Source organism: Hyperoodon ampullatus (assembly GCF_949752795.1).
Source record: "Hyperoodon ampullatus genome assembly, chromosome: 19".
Classification (NCBI taxonomy): Eukaryota; Metazoa; Chordata; class Mammalia; order Artiodactyla; family Ziphiidae; genus Hyperoodon; species Hyperoodon ampullatus.
This window is the reverse complement of record NC_136932.1, coordinates 26,159,572-26,175,032: the sequence shown is the minus strand read 5'-3', so window position 1 is coordinate 26,175,032 and position 15,461 is coordinate 26,159,572. Positions and strand designations below refer to the sequence as shown.

At 41.0% G+C, this 15,461-nt stretch overlaps 1 protein-coding gene across 1 annotated transcript; it reads left to right on the top strand.

Moving 5' to 3' along the window:
- Window positions 1–4,633: 4,633 nt before the first annotated feature.
- On the top strand, window positions 4,634–15,216 carry LOC307067895 (RAD52 motif-containing protein 1-like; the record flags this gene model as incomplete). Its single annotated transcript, XM_079725524.1, has 7 exons — window positions 4,634–4,781; window positions 4,863–5,005; window positions 10,196–10,318; window positions 10,696–10,864; window positions 11,823–11,921; window positions 13,589–13,659; window positions 15,115–15,216. 7 exons carry the CDS (start codon window positions 4,634–4,636, stop codon window positions 15,214–15,216), a joined length of 855 nt encoding a protein of 284 aa, XP_079581650.1.
- Between the last annotated feature and the right edge of the window lie 245 nt (window positions 15,217–15,461).

Here is a 15,461-nt window from a genome sequence, read left to right as displayed (position 1 = left end):
TTGTGTTGGTCAGATAAGGCATCTTACATGATGTATTTAATCCAAGATAATGGATGAGTAAGAGGCAGATCATTCTCTAGGAAGTAATTTTGGTTTTGAGAGAGGCATTCGTAGGGAAATAGGCCTTGGAGTGTTCATTTAGAGCTGGGCAGGATTGAAGTCCGGAGAGAGGAGGGAAAGGATATTTGGGTAGAGGGAAGGGCATTGGCAGAGCCTCAGAGGCCTGACGGTTCCTGGGGCCTGTGTGGGAATGGTGGGAAAGTTGGGTTGCAGTCAGCCTGTGGGTGGCCTGGACGTTGGGTAATGAGCGTGGCTGTCAGTTTATGGGCGCCCTCTCTAGAGTGGTGTGTAACTTGCTTCCTCCCTGAGGATGTGTGACACGCTTGTGCTAGCTGCAGTGTCTTCCCCACAGCTGTGCTGTCCATTGTGGAGAAGGGGGCCTGCTCTGCCATGGCTTCCTTACTCCTCAGGGTATGGCGTGTGAGTTATTTTAATAATGTATCAATCTGCCTTTTCTTTCTTTTGTCACAATGCATTTACTTTCTAACGTGGTCTTGTTTTCAGGGTAATAATTGGGTTTCCACAGGGAAAATAATAATGTATGAGGCAAATTACTGACTTAAAAAATGAATCTCTAATATTTTTCTGGTAGTTCTTCTTGTGTTTAAATTTTTGTTTTGTTAGTTATGTAAAGAAACTTATGTATAGTAATTTCTGCTCAGGTGTATAGTGGTACTGTTTAGCACAGCTCATTGGTCTTCTGAAACCTTTACAAATGCAGTCTGATTCATTCCAGCCAAGTTAATTTTGAGGTACATCATTTTTTTCCCCTTAATGGAGACAAATGTAAAAGACAGAGATACAGAAATCATCTTCAGTTTAGATTGAAGAAATTTTAGTTACTACTGTTTGTTCCTGCTATTTGATCACAGTTTATTTTTATTTTTTGAAGTCTGTCTCTAATCAAATAAGATTCAGTGTTTTCGCAGTAAAAGAGGACCATGACTAAATTAATAAGAAAAGTTAATTTAAGGACAAAAATTGATTTTTAAAAATATAAAAGTACATTTCATGACTTGATTTCAAGATGATCTGGTGGTATCCTTTTACTGTCACAGAAGGAAGTCCACAGTGGGATGAGAATGATGCTTACAAATCACCACCCTTATTATCTATGACTGAACATGTCTTAGTCCAGGCCAGTCTGCCTACCACCTCTGTGGTACACTGTTGATTTCATTTTTCTTCCAGTATTTACTTTTATTCCTGGACCAATTATCTAGCTGTGATGGGATTCTTCAAAAGTATCCTACATTTTGTACTTTGTGAACTAGTGATTGTTCTGTTTGCAGACATTCTTTCTGAGGCTCTACTCCTGCCTCGAAAACCTACATTTGCAGAAAGGGAAATGTATAGGTTTTCCTTTTAAATGTATTTATTTTTTATTTATTTTTGTCTATTTTGGGTCTTCGTTTCTGTGCAAGGGCCTTCTCTAGTTGCGGCGAGCGGGGGCCACTCCTCATCATGGTGCGTGGGCCTCTCACTGCCGTGGCCCCTCTTGTTGCGGAGCACAGGCTCTAGACGCGCATGCTCAGTAGTTGTGGCTCACGGGCCCAGTTGTCCCATGGCATGTGGGATCCTCCCATTCCAGGTCTCGAACCCGTGTCCCCCCCAACGGCAGGCAGACTCTCAACCACTGCGCCACCAGGGAAGCCCAGGTTTTCCTTTTATTAACAAACTTATCCTTCTTTATTTCTTCCCAGTTTTTAAAAACCGTGTCCATTGTAACATTGAGATTCATATTTAAAAATAATTTTAAAATTTTATTCTTAAAATTATCATACAGTAAAACTAACTTTTTTCTTTTATCCTGTTAATTTAACACGTGTAGTTTGTGCAACCATCACTACAATCAGAATACAGAATAATATTATCACCCCCCAGAATTCCCTGATGCTATCCTTTTTAGTTAACTGTCCCCATCCTATAACCTCTGCAACCACTGACCTTTTCTCCATCCCTATAGTTTTGTCTTTTTGAGAATGTCCTATACATGGAATCATACATGTAAGCTTTTGAGACTGGGTTCTTTTACTCTGTCTTTGAGATTCATCTAAGTTATTGCATGTATTGAAAGTTTATTCCTTTTTATTACTGAGTAGTTTTCCATTGTCACTCATTAAAGGACATTTGTGTTGTTTCCAATTTTTAACATTTAGGAATAGAGCTGCTGTAAACATTTGTGTACAGACTTTTGTGCAAACATAGTTTTCATTTCTCTATCTCTAGGGTAGCTGTCTCTGGGGAGAGGGGATTGCTGGGTGATATAGTGAGTATATTTTTAACTTTATGAGAAACTGTCAACCCTTTTTCCAGAGTGTCTGTACCATTTTATATTCTCCCACTAGCAATGTACGAGAATTCCACCTATTCCACATCACTGACACTATCAGTGATTTTAATTTAGCCATTCTAATAGTTATGTGGTAATATCTTATCATGGCTTTAATTTGCATTTCTCTGATGACTAATACCATTGGACATCTTTTCATGTGCTTATTTGCCATCATTAGATCCCCTTAGTGGAGTGCCGTTGAAATCTTTTGCCTAGCTTTTAATTGGGTTGTTTTCTTACTGTTGAGTTTTGAGAATTCTTTATATATTTGGATACAAATCCTTTTTCAGGTATGTGATTGGCCGTTGTTTTTTTCTCAGTCTTTAGCTTGGCTTCGTATCCTTCTAACATAATAGTGTCTTTCAAAGAGGAAAAAGGTTTAATTTTGAGAAAGTCCAGTTCATAAATTTTTTTCTTTTTTATATTATACTAAGATGGGTAGATTTTAAAATAAGTTTCTGTTCTATAAAAGTGGTGAAAAGTAACTTAGTGATGGGAATGTCCTCATAAAGTTGACTTTGTGGAAGGTGCAAATGTTATTTTCTGGAAAGGTAGTACTAATTAATATACCTCTTAGTCTTGGGAACATCTAGGACTTTTGTTTAACCAAAGGATGCAATTGGTTGAGGTTTGTGAGGGTTTTCACACTTTTTAAAAAAATGATAATCACTAATGTGGTTAAATATGTATACTTTCATAATGCAGAACTATGTAGGAATTAGTCCTTAAGACTCTTCCAGGGTTAAAATGGTGGTATATTACATTCCCATTTGATGCTTTTGGGAGTGCCTGAGTTTGAGTTTCTGCTTCACTGGAACAGCATTAGAACTCTGAGTGTAGGTTCAGATTCAGTGTCATGGCTAAAAGCACGAGCTGCATCAGAATGTCTGCATTTGAGTCCTGCCTTTTATTTACAGTGTAACTGTGGGTGAGTAACTTAACTTGTCTGTGCTTCAGTTTCCTTATCTGTTAGTGGGAATGATAATAATAACATCCACCTTGTAAGGTCATTATGAGGAATCAAGCAGATTACATAATATAGTCATTTCAAGGGCCTCTGGCCCACAGTAAGCATTCAGCAAATGGCTCTTGTTATTATTCTTATTATTATTGCTGAAATAGCTTTATGATAAAATTGTTTAAACAAATGTTTTGGAATATTTTCAAGAGTCAGAATAACCACATATCACACTAAGTCATTTCTCTCCCATGCCCACTTTTTTCTCTTTGCACTTGTTATTATTAATCAATACCTGTGACCAGTGTTTTTAATAATCATGTATATATACACTGTTTTACAAGACAGCTATCAGTTCATTCGATTTTTCACATCCTGTGAGGTACTAATCAGATATACACATATACATCAGTTCGCTTCAGCTGCCTGAAATATCAAGCTAAATTGGCTTAAGCTGGAAAGAAATTTGAGTTAGGCTCACCTAACTGCAAAGTCAGGCACAGCTAGCTGGATTCAGGGCTCAAGTAAAGTCATCAGGACTCAGGTTCTCCCCACGAGTCAACTCTGCCTTTTCCTGTATGGACTTCAGTTGTAGGAACTGTATGTTAGAAAATTGGCTGTAGCATATTCACCCCCTGTAGCCTGTCAGCGTTTAGATTCAGCCGGAAAGAGCGCCTGTCTCTTTCCCAGAAGCCTCAGCAAAAGTCTCATTGGCTCTTATGGGGTCACATGTCTGACCTGGAGCCAATCGCTGTTTGAGGCTGTGAGACTGGGATTGGCCAGTTCTGGTCACGTGGCACCCGTGGCTCTTTGGCGGAGTCGATCCCACCAGGGCCACGCTGACTGAGAGGCGGGGAGGGGTGCCTACTCTGAGGGAATTTGTGGGCTTTCATTACCAGAAAAAGGGATGGACGCTGGCTGGTCAAACGACTAATGTGCTGTTAGGCTCTTTTTGTAGATCGGCAACGGATCACAGGGGTTATTGGATTTGAATTAGACCGGATTTCAATTAGACCGGATTTGAATTAGAACCTTGGTTACTGATTCCAGCTTTTTTGTCTGTGAAGTTACATCCTCCAGGAGTGCCGTTCCCCACAGGGGCAGGAGTTTGCAGAAAGTTAGTGTTGTGTATTCTTTTGGTGAAAGTTGGATAATTTTTAACAGGAAGAGAAAGAGTCAAGGCAAATAGGGGTGGCCTTCTCAATGGGTGGACGTGGTGCTTCTTCCCACACTGGTGGGTTTAAGCGACTCAGCGCCCTTCTCCGGGCCTTTCTGTCCCCATGGCAGAGGCTGTACAAGACCCAGCTTGGTCAGTGTCTGTCCGCTACATGGCAGGGTTGCATGCTGTAGACACGGGTGTATCCGTGTATCCTGGCCAAGAGTGTTGGCTACATGGTGAGGTGTGTCTGGTGCTGGCGTCGTATAGAGGTAGTTTCTAGATCTCTGTATTGTTTATAGTCCATTTTAGTGTGGCTTGAGACATTGTCTCACTTTGACTTCGGCTGGCAGTTTCTATTTTATGTTTTTCAAGAAGACGCTTGAACTTCTTCAGGAGTATGTGTAGCCAGGTCATGCTGTTTTCTGAAGAACCAGAGAAGACAGTTACCAGAGACCTGCCTTGTATGGAGAGCTACGCTACAGAAGTACCCGCAGTGAGGTTCAGGGAGACCGCAGTTAGAAATGAACTGTTGGGACCTGATTAATTGTGGTAGGCATCTTCATATCCAGTGCTGAGATGGGCACCTGAGCCTACATATCAGAGACATTAACTCTTGAAATTAAGTCACTTCCCCCCATAGCTCCCGGAGTTAGTAATTCTGTCCCTAATCTCTACTTCTGTGTTACTTTTATTGAGATATCCCTGGCTAATATGTTTGGTGATTAATGTTGATGGTAGGCTTTGTGATCTCCCCTCAGAGCCAGTTTTAGGGGTTAACTTGTCTTTGTCAGCGATGTACAAGTACACTTGTTTCTCCAATGGCTATTGGAGAGCATAATCATTATTATGATTGCATTATCATAGCCATTATTATGGTGAAAATGGGTGAAAATAATTCCTCTGTCAAGTAGGTAAAGTAGTTACATAGCATGATATTTTATTTTCTATAAATAGAGTGTTGTATGTTGAAATCTGTAAAGTGATTTCCACTTTGTATAAATTGAAAATATGGAATTTTAGTGAAATAACAATAGCTAACACTTACTGAGCACTCACTGTATGCCAGGCATTCTTTTAAGCACTTTACACGCATTATTTCGCTTAATTCTTAAGTGAAAATAAATAACCATAGGAGGTAGGTATTAGTTGTCTCCTTGCCATTTTAGAGGTGAGCAAGTTGAGATACTTGAGGCTAAGTCATTTGCTCCAGGTCACACAGCTGGTGAGTGACACAGTTGGTGAGTGACAGCTGGTGAGTTCTGAATGTAAGTCCTCCGGCTCCAAGTCTGTGCTTTGGATCACTATGCTGTGTTCTCTCCCTAGTAAAGGTTTTAACTCATGTGTTGTTAGTTTTTCTTTTCATTTTGCTTCTTTTTGTAATATTTTCTAGATGTGGGCTAGGAGTTTTATAGAGAAGATTTGCTAATTCTAGGACCTTTGGAATCCATGGATTTATCCATCTTCTGTTGCTGTTATTTGGCAAGCAAACACTATATGCTTGTTTATATCAGTAGGTGTCAACCAGGAATGATTTTGCCCCCCAGGGGACATTTGCTGATGTCTGGAGACAGACATCTTTAGTTGTCGTAAGTCAGGAGACGTGCTCCTGGCACCTAGTGGTCAGAGGCCGGGATGCTTCTGAAACATTTATGAGGCACAGGACAGCCTTCCGCAACAAAGAATTGTTCAGCCCAAAATGTCAATAGCATCAATTCTGGCCTATAGAATAAGTGACTGATGATCTTGTAATGCCATTCTGATCTCTAATGGGCAAAGTCACATTAGTAATGTAGAAATGATTACTTTTGATGTTTGTTTGATAATTGATTTCCCCAAATTAATGCATGTTTGTATAAGGGACATAAACACCAACCATAACTTAAATATTGAAGTTCCCTTAAAGTAAACTGGGAATTATAGCCCACTGAGGGAGAGCTGAGGAAGTTTAAAGGGAGACCATGTAATGCCTGAGGATACAATACTCTAAATATTTTTTGGATTACCTTGTGAATTACACAATTAGATTTCATTTTTTGTGTTGTATTAACTTGTCAAATGTATAAACATTTTAAATATCCTGTAATTTTTAAAACCATGTTTTGGTATTTTTTTTAATTAAAAATTTCATACTGAGAAAAGTGGAGAATATTACATTGTACCCCATGTATGTACCACCCATATTTAACAAATGCTAACAAATACTGAAGTCCATTTTGAGCTCTTTGTCATCCCATCCCTTAGGTGTTTCTACATTTTTTATTATACCAAACATCTCAAAAGTTGAAGGGGCCTGGAACTCTTCCGTTGTCTGTCGTCAGGCCTCACTCACTGCTGCTGCCTTTTGTCTGCCTGTCAGCTTCTCCCCTCATCTTTCACTGCAGTATATAGGCGGTAGAGGGCGGAGCCAGGTTGTCTTTTCAAAGCTGGAAAGGCCAGGCCGAGAGTGGATGCGTAGGCTGGAGGGAGGCGGGAGGACAATAAGTATGGGTTTCCCCCAATGACTGAAAGCAGAGCGTTCCCATGAAACCTTTCATAAGCCGAAGTGGCGTAAAGCGAAGAAGCAGTGACCATAGGACACATCTTGCTAACGGATGCACAAAATAAATTGAGCTAAAGTACAGAAGCTCAGTGACAGTTCAAAGCTATGGTGGTTCCCAGGAAGGAGCTGGGTGGTGCCACTTTCACCTGCTCTTGCAGCGCACAGTGCGAATTGCCTCTGTACGGGCTGCTGCACAGCACGTGCCGGGCACTGTTCTCATTTTCCCCCCTTTTTTATGAAAATAGATACCTCTTTGGATTTCTTTTGGTTGGGAAAAGAGGCGCTAACGTGGGTCTTTCTTAAAAGCGAAGTGGCATAAATTGAGCTTTGGAAGGATGGAGGAGACCTGTACCTTGGGGCCGTTTGGTGAGGTAGAAAGTGGGGAGAGTGAGCGAGGGTGGGAACAGGCAAGAAGAGCAGTCTCGGAACCAACAGAGATGGTGGTGGGAGGTCTGCAAGCGTGGTCCCCCGGAGCAATGTTGTGACTGTCAGGTCAGAGGATCTTAGGTCTTCTTTGCCCAGGATTGCTGCTCCCTGCATTATGAGTGGTATAGCTCAGGAGAGGCTGCGCTTGGATTCTCAATCTCTATTACTTGGACTGCTTAGTGGTCTGTTATTAATGGCAATGCCTGCTTATCACCAGTTGTTCACAGGACTTCTACATGATAGGTTCCTTCTTTTTTTTTTTTGACCACACCATGCCGCATGCGGGATCTTAGTTCCCCGACCAGGGATCAAACCCTCTCCCCGCCCCTTTCCGCCGTGGATGAAGCACGGAGTCCCAACCACTGCACTGCCCGATAGGTTCCTTCTTTATTTAAACACCTCCCATCATGCTCCATTGCTATGGAATAAAGCCCTCACTTCTTGTGGCATTGGAGGGCATTCTTAGCTCCTTTCCCTCCTTCTCTGACACACCTGGAGTGTATCATGTGCTTTTTCTTGTCTTGGTGACTTCTTGTGCATTCTCTCTGATAAACTCCCCTGTGCTCTCCCTATCATCTCTGCACAGTGAACTTGTGTTCTTTTGAGGGCAGCTCATGCCTTTCGGCAGATGGAAGGTATTTCTTGTTATTTTTCATTTGTGCTTTGCCTGTCTTGCTAGAATCTGAGTTTCTTGAAAGCAGTGATGGCATGCTTCCTCTTTGAGTTTAGTGCTGCTAACACAGGGCCTGGCCTCAGGAAATGTTTGCTGAACTAAATTAATAGCCAGTTCGAACTTGCCCTTGAGCCAGTGTTTTGTACTGGTGGGAAAAATCCTACACGGTGTGGACTTTGATTCTCTGAAGTGTCAGTTACAGTTTTGTAAGACGGAAGATAGGAGTCTGGGATAGGAAACAGTTTTGCACCTTCTGGTTTTGTTTTTTTTTTTTTTTTTTGCGGTCCGCGGGCCTCTCACTGTTGTGGCCTCTCCCGTTGCGCAGCACAGACTCCGGACGCGCAGGCACAGCAGCCATGGCTCATGGGCCCAGCCACTCTGCGGCATGTGGGATCTTCCTGAACCGGGACACGAACCCGTGTCCCCTGCATCGGCAGGCGGACTCTCAAACACCGTGTCACCAGGGAAGCCCTAGATTTCTTTTGTTAATGCAGAGCCTTAGTTTACTACCCACACCCCCAATATTGTTACCTACTTTAATTATGGGTTCTTTTTAAATTTTAATTATTTATTTATTTGGTTACACCAGGTCTTAGTTGCAGCAGGTTGGCTCCTTAGTTGCGGCTCAAGGGCTCCCCAGTTGCAGCAGGCAGGCTCCTTTAGTTGCGGCTCGCAGGTTCCTTAACTGTGGCGTGTGAACTCTTAGTTGCAGCATGCATGTGAGACCTAGTTCCCTGGCCAGGGATCGAACCCGGGCTCCCTGCATTGGGAGCACAGAGTCTTAACCACTGCACCAGCAGGGAAGTTCCAATTATGTGTTCCTTTATTCATTGGCATGTATACATAGTTCTTATCTTTTTTCCCCTGTATTTTTATAAATACAGAAAAGTGAATAACATCTTAAAATAAAATGAAGGAAAGGCCTAATGTATCTGAGTTTTTCTCAGTAGCACGAAGGGAAATGTTTGCCAGCAAGAACTGTGGCAAGGTTATCCCAGATGTCAACTGTCTCTACTACCAGGGGCTCAGAGCCCTTCTGAAGCTTCCTAATTGTCCAGGACAGCTCCATTATGACTCACCGTACAGGGCCTAGCCTCTCACGTGACACTCAACATTTAAAAATTAGTCTTCATTTCTCCTTCCCAGCAGGCAGCTTCAGTTGGAGAAAGTAATTTCATTTTCTTATGTACCCATTCATTCACTCAGTCAACAGACCATCACTCCTCTATTATATGCCAAGATCTATGTTTGCTTCTGGTAACAAGGAAAGAATAATATATGGTTCCTTCAAGCACTTAAGGAGCTCATAAACTAGTGACAGAGGAAGATGCACAAACCAATCAATAAAGAATTAACAATGCTTTGACTTTATTTGTATTATTTGAATTTTTATGACTATATTTATATACTACACCCTGTTCAAAGTGGAAATAGATATTTAAGAAAGAACTAGTGATGTAAAAAAGCCACAGTAATATGTAAGTTATTTAGAGAGCTAAGACTGGAAATATTTGCACTCTCAAAGAAGCTTGTTAATGCAGATGAACCCCTAATTCTTTTGGTTGCTTTATATACATTTATAGAGGTCTAGGTATTCCCTCTTCTAACAGGGGTTAGTAACTTGGGGAGGGGGTGCTACAGATTAAGGTCCTGATTCAGTGGCAGGTCCATCTTACCTCCTCTTCAGGTCATGTTCTCAAGCAGGAGCTACAGGATGAGACGAGTAAAACAGTTCACTTCCTTTGCTTACCCCCAGCCCCATGATAGGCTTCTGCTGGGCTTCCTTGGTCGTTTTCATCATCACTTTCACCACCAGAGGTCAGGGAACCTTCCCGTTAATCAGGGGCCCTGGAAATGATGCAGAAAAGTACTGACTTAAAAATAATAAATAACATTTATTTAGGGCTGACTGTGAACTCATTGCTTAAAATGTCCTACTTAATCTTCACAACCACTCTAGGAAATTGGTATTGATAAATCTCAGGTATATCCAAAACAAGTCTCTATGTAGGATTGTGATATTTTTAGGACTTTTATGTCTTTAGGTTCGTCTTGGCACCAGACATAAGGCGGTTCAACATAATACGCTGGCCCTAAACAGCTCCAGATGCCAAGAATTGGCAAATCACTACTTTGGTTTCAATGGGTGGTCAAAAAGGATCATCAAGGTGAACTCTGTAGATTTTCTTTGACTAACCAGACTCCTTTCAACATTGAACTCCTAGACTTTAGAGAGAAGAATAGAACAGGGCTATGGGGAGGAGATGTGAGAGCCTTCCACATGGAAGTATGTGAGCATTGGCCTGCCACCTAGAATTAGTGATAATCTCAATGACTTGGATGGCGGTGTCCATAATTTTCTCCAGTATTTGTATGGTATATAATAAAAAAATAGTTGTCCATATCTAGTCATTCATTTGCAAGTCGCAACTTGATTTTGAAGCTATTGATTACCTAAACTATTACCTGGGATTGCTGGAGTTTCGTTTTTATTTCTAACAACAGGATATTTTGAAGTCTAGCCTTTAATTCATAATCCTAACAGCTTCAGGATCTTTCTAACCTTGAAGAAAGGGAAAATGAAGATATTGTGACACCAATTCAGAAGCAAAGCCTGAAGTTCTTCTGTGCTTTAGAGGTGGTGTTGCCCTCCCATGAGTGCAGGAGTCCCGGAGTTGTCATGGCTGAGGAACCTTTGCATAAGTTGGAGGAAGGTCTGTTTTCCAGTATGTTTGTGTGTGGGTAGGTGAGGGAGTGGGATTTCTCTTTTTTCTTTTCTTTCTGAAACTCAACTTTTCAGATACATCATCACTTTTCTAAGCCACTAAAGCCCTGGGCAGATTTTTTCTGCCTGACAATATAGGTTTTTATCTTAGGCAATACCTGACAGCACCTTAAACTTTAGAATTTTAGAACTGACCGCCTGCCAAGAAGCTTAGGAGGAGGGAAAATTAGTTAGTTTTTGTTGTTGTTGTTGTTAATAATTTGTTATGTGCTAAAATATTCCTTCAAATACAGATGTCTTCTGGCCTTCATTTATCCCAACAAAATCATTGTCTAAAGATTGAAATAAACTCTTGTGTAAATATTCAGTCCTTTGCCTCCTATAGAAGGGCCTGAGCAGAAAAAGTTAATGTAGATCCCTAGAAAGGAGATTCCGATTGGTACTGAGTTTTTTCCTAGAATCCATGGCACTTGGGCTTAGGGTTTTAACTCAGAGGCAGAGCTGTTAGCGAATGGAGCGGAGGAGGCTCCACCATCCACCTGAGTGGGTGATGGTTGAGGAGCGGCCAGATCATCTGCACTACCACCAAATCTATCTCAGTGTATGAATCCAGCCCTTTACGCACAGGAGAGCAGGGTCTGTAGCAGTGCAGCCTCAGCTTGTCCATTTGAAATCTGTGAGTAGTATGAGATTTGTGCCACGTTCTTGGTTTGCATTTCCCATCGAGTATTTTAGGAACTTCCAGAATAGATCTGAGCAGTAAAAATGTGCCATGCCAGGGTATACCTACAACAGAGACATTCACCCGTACCCCAGTGTTGTGCCTGCCCTTAATCACTAAGATAATGATCTAAGAATCACAGATGCATTTTTAGTTTTACACACATAACCTAGAAATCAGTTATTCAGACAGGCATTTTAAATTCATCTGTTTTGGTTGGATTTAGGGTCATTATCATTCCTTATGGAAAGGAAGGTAACCCAGAAGCTTGCTATTCAGAAGGCTATGACAGATGCATTCCAGAAACTGCTGATTGTGGCTTTAGGTAAGACCTTTTTGATTGTCCTTGAAGTACTTCAGTTTCAGTGAGCAAATAAAGTTACTTGAAAAGTTAATTGGATGAAAATAATGGTTATCTAAAGCATTACATATTCTTTCATTCACCAGATGCTTTCACAGCAGCAGTCTTAAATTTGTTCTTTGTGGCATTTATGAGAAAAATGACAGCAAATATTATTGTCCCCAGTGTTTAGATGTAGAGTGACTTGCCACAGTTCATACAGAAAGTGTTTGATCCAGTTCTTCCCCAATTGCTTGCTTATCTTACGGAATAGTGTAGTGATTATAAGCCTTGGACACCTGTGTTTGAGTCCTAACTTTGTCTCTTAGATTTTGTTGTTGTTGTTGTTGTTGTTGCAATTTTAGGTTTTTCTAGCCAGAGACATTTGAAGGTATTTAATATCTCTAAGCTGCAATTTCTTTATCTGCAAATAGGATTAGTAATACAGCTTATCACCTAATGGAGGATATTGTAAGAGGAAATGAGATGATGAATGTAAAAAGCTTAGAACTATGCCTGAAACATAGTAAGCAGAGAAAATATATTGACTATTATTATTATCGTTTTTTCTTGTTGAAGAGTTTATTAGATTATGTTTTTGAAATCAGTTTAATTTCAGTTTTCATTTCTGATATATTGGGTGAATATGATTCTTATATAATAATTGGCTACGTTTTTGTGAGCCTTGAAAGTGGTCATGCTATTGAATAGTGTTGATTGTGTTCCCTATCGAGTTATACAGCAGTGAGAATGTCACAGGCTGTGCCCAAAGGAAACTTTATGATCAGTAGATTCCCGGAACAGAATTGCTCCCCTGCCTCACAGCCCTGCAGGCTTAGAGAAAATCCGAGCTAAGTTGTCAGAGACCTTATTTGCTTGTAAGAGTTGACCCTGGATTGGTCTTGGCCTTCCAGCCTGGGCAGTCCTTCCAGTGAAGTTTGACTTCCCTGGTCATCAGGCAGAATCTCCATCAGCTGTCAACTCTGGGTAACAACCTTTAAGAACCAAACTAAATGTCTGGGTTGTTTGTCCCTAATATGCCAAGGTATTCCTTATATGTACTCCAAACTCCTTAGACCAAAAAGCCTGGTGGCTCTAGCTTGCCTTGAGGAAAGCTGTATTGTCCAAAAGGTACATGGGCTAGTTTCTGCCAGTAGAGTGTTCAAATGCTGTCTCTCTCTGTCTCTGTCTCCAAAGCTTTGTTCATTGTATCTGGTAGAATTTTGGTCCCAAGGAGTAGGCACTTGCCTTGCTTCTAATATGAAGTATCTATTATAGTCCAGTGGTATCTCTCCAGGTTTGAACTCATTTTGACCCCCACCTAATGCCTTCCTATTTCATTGTATTGTGATTGAACATTTTTGTTTCCACAGCTTTTAATTTCTATGTCATTATTCCTTAGTTCTTATTTCTAAGATCATAAAGGTTTTTGGACCAAAGTTGATACTTCGTATATCTTTTTTCACAAATAATTATGATAAAAACTGGAGTGTCAGATGAGGGAACTTCTAGGAAAATGCTCTTATTGTCTGCTTTTAGAAATCAAAAGAATGTCTAATTACTGGGTGCTACCATTGTATTCAGGGAGTTTTAGAACAAGAAAACTTCTGAATTGATCCTTGTTAAGTTTATTTCATAAATTGGTAAAACAGCCGTGGCATATAGACTCTGTGAAGAGGTCACAGATGCTAGAACCAAAGAGGAACTACAGGATTTAATTCAAGTATGTGGAGATACAAACTCAAGGGGTACACAGCCAGTGTAGCCATAATTCAAAACAAGCAGCAGGATTTGGAAGACTTTGGCATGTCTACTCAGCTCTGTCTTCCTTAGGAAAATGTGCAACTCTGAAACTGCTTTTGAGGCAGGGAATTTCTAGGACTTTTTCAAGTCCCGAGCCTTGTCTCTGACCCATTATTTGAAGTTTGGAGAGCAGGATTGAGGGCCATCAGTGTACATCTACAGTTGTGGACACAGGAGAAGACACAGGCCCTTTAGAACTCCCCTCAAATAGAATTGCAGGGATTTGGGAACAAAGTAACTATGGCCTTAAGTGTGATTATGCTACAGTGTTTTAAAACTGTTCATGCCTTTCAAGTAAGGTATATTACCCAGATCTCAGCATCTCATATATATCTTGTGTTAAATATTTTGCCAAAGAACCTTTCTGTAAACCAATTATATGGATGCCTCGAATTAGGGATTAAGTTGTCAACGTAATTTCTAAAAGAAAACATTAATGTACTGTATATAGGATTTTTATTAAAAAGGAGCAAAAAATGTGTTTCATGTCATTGAGAGCTTATTTTGGGGCTAGTTTTCTGATTATTTAACTCACCCCAACGTTGCAAAGTTTGTTTTGAAGGGAAGAAAGTAGAGAAAGAAAAGGTGGTTATGTTCTGAAAAATGTAAAAATTTTGAAAGTTTTTCCTGTACAAAATAATTATTTTAATTCAATTGAAATCAGTCAAGGAAACTTCAGACGTATCCATGTTTGGACATTAAGAAGTCCAGCTTCCTGTGAAATGTGAGAGGAAAGGACTCCGTATTGATAGTAAAGATTTCGGAAAACTGATTATAACAACAGATCCATTCCTAAATGAGGCCAATCTTGGAATCAGTTCCATTGAGAAACCATTATGTGCCAGGCACTGGAAATAAGATGAAGCTCCTTCTCTCTTGGAGTTTAGGTGTTACAGGTGTACCAGACAATTAAAAAGGACTAAAATTAAATAGATTATAAAAAGGACTGTGAAGAAAGTAAACTGGGTGCTAGTTACAGTATTTGGAGAAAACTACTTAACATGCTGACTTTAACATGCTAAGTGTCTTCTCCATGTCTGCACACAGGGTAGACCTCTGAAAAGTGACACAGTAGTTTTTTGTAGATTAATGGTTCTGTTGAGACAAGGTGGGATGGGGGAAGTTTTCCCATGCTAATATAAAGGGCCATTCACTTGGTTTTAGACACTCTTTCCCAGGATGAATTGCTCACCTGCCCCAAACCCCTCCTACAGAAGTTCTGGAGTCATCACTGATTCAGTGGTAACCTCTGATGACAGAGTGGTGAATTGATAATGAGACGTGAATACTGAGAGTTTGGAGGAAATGGCAACATTTTAGAATAATTGTAAGGTGTGTTCCCCTCCCGCCACCCTGACTGGTGCTCATTTTGCAGGTCAGCTACTTTTCTTGTCAGCCCTGTAGCCAAAGGGAGGAAGAATGTCTCTCAGACTTCAGCTTCGAGGAGGAAGAGTTCAGATTGCCAGAACTGGACTAGCACTTTTGAATTTCCCAGAATGCCACATTCTGTGGTTTCCTCGGGAAGCTCTGCATCCTTCCCAACCCCCTCCACCCCTGGGCTGCTGGAGTTTGGGGCCACTGGGGTCTGCAGCCCAAATCCCGCCTCATTGTTTGGGGCCTGGGAGGGCAGGGCGGGGTTGGGAAGGGGGCCCGGCAGGAGGTAATTGTCGCCTTTGGAAGGGGAAGGGTGGCTTGTGCCCTGGGGACTCTGGGAAAAAGGCT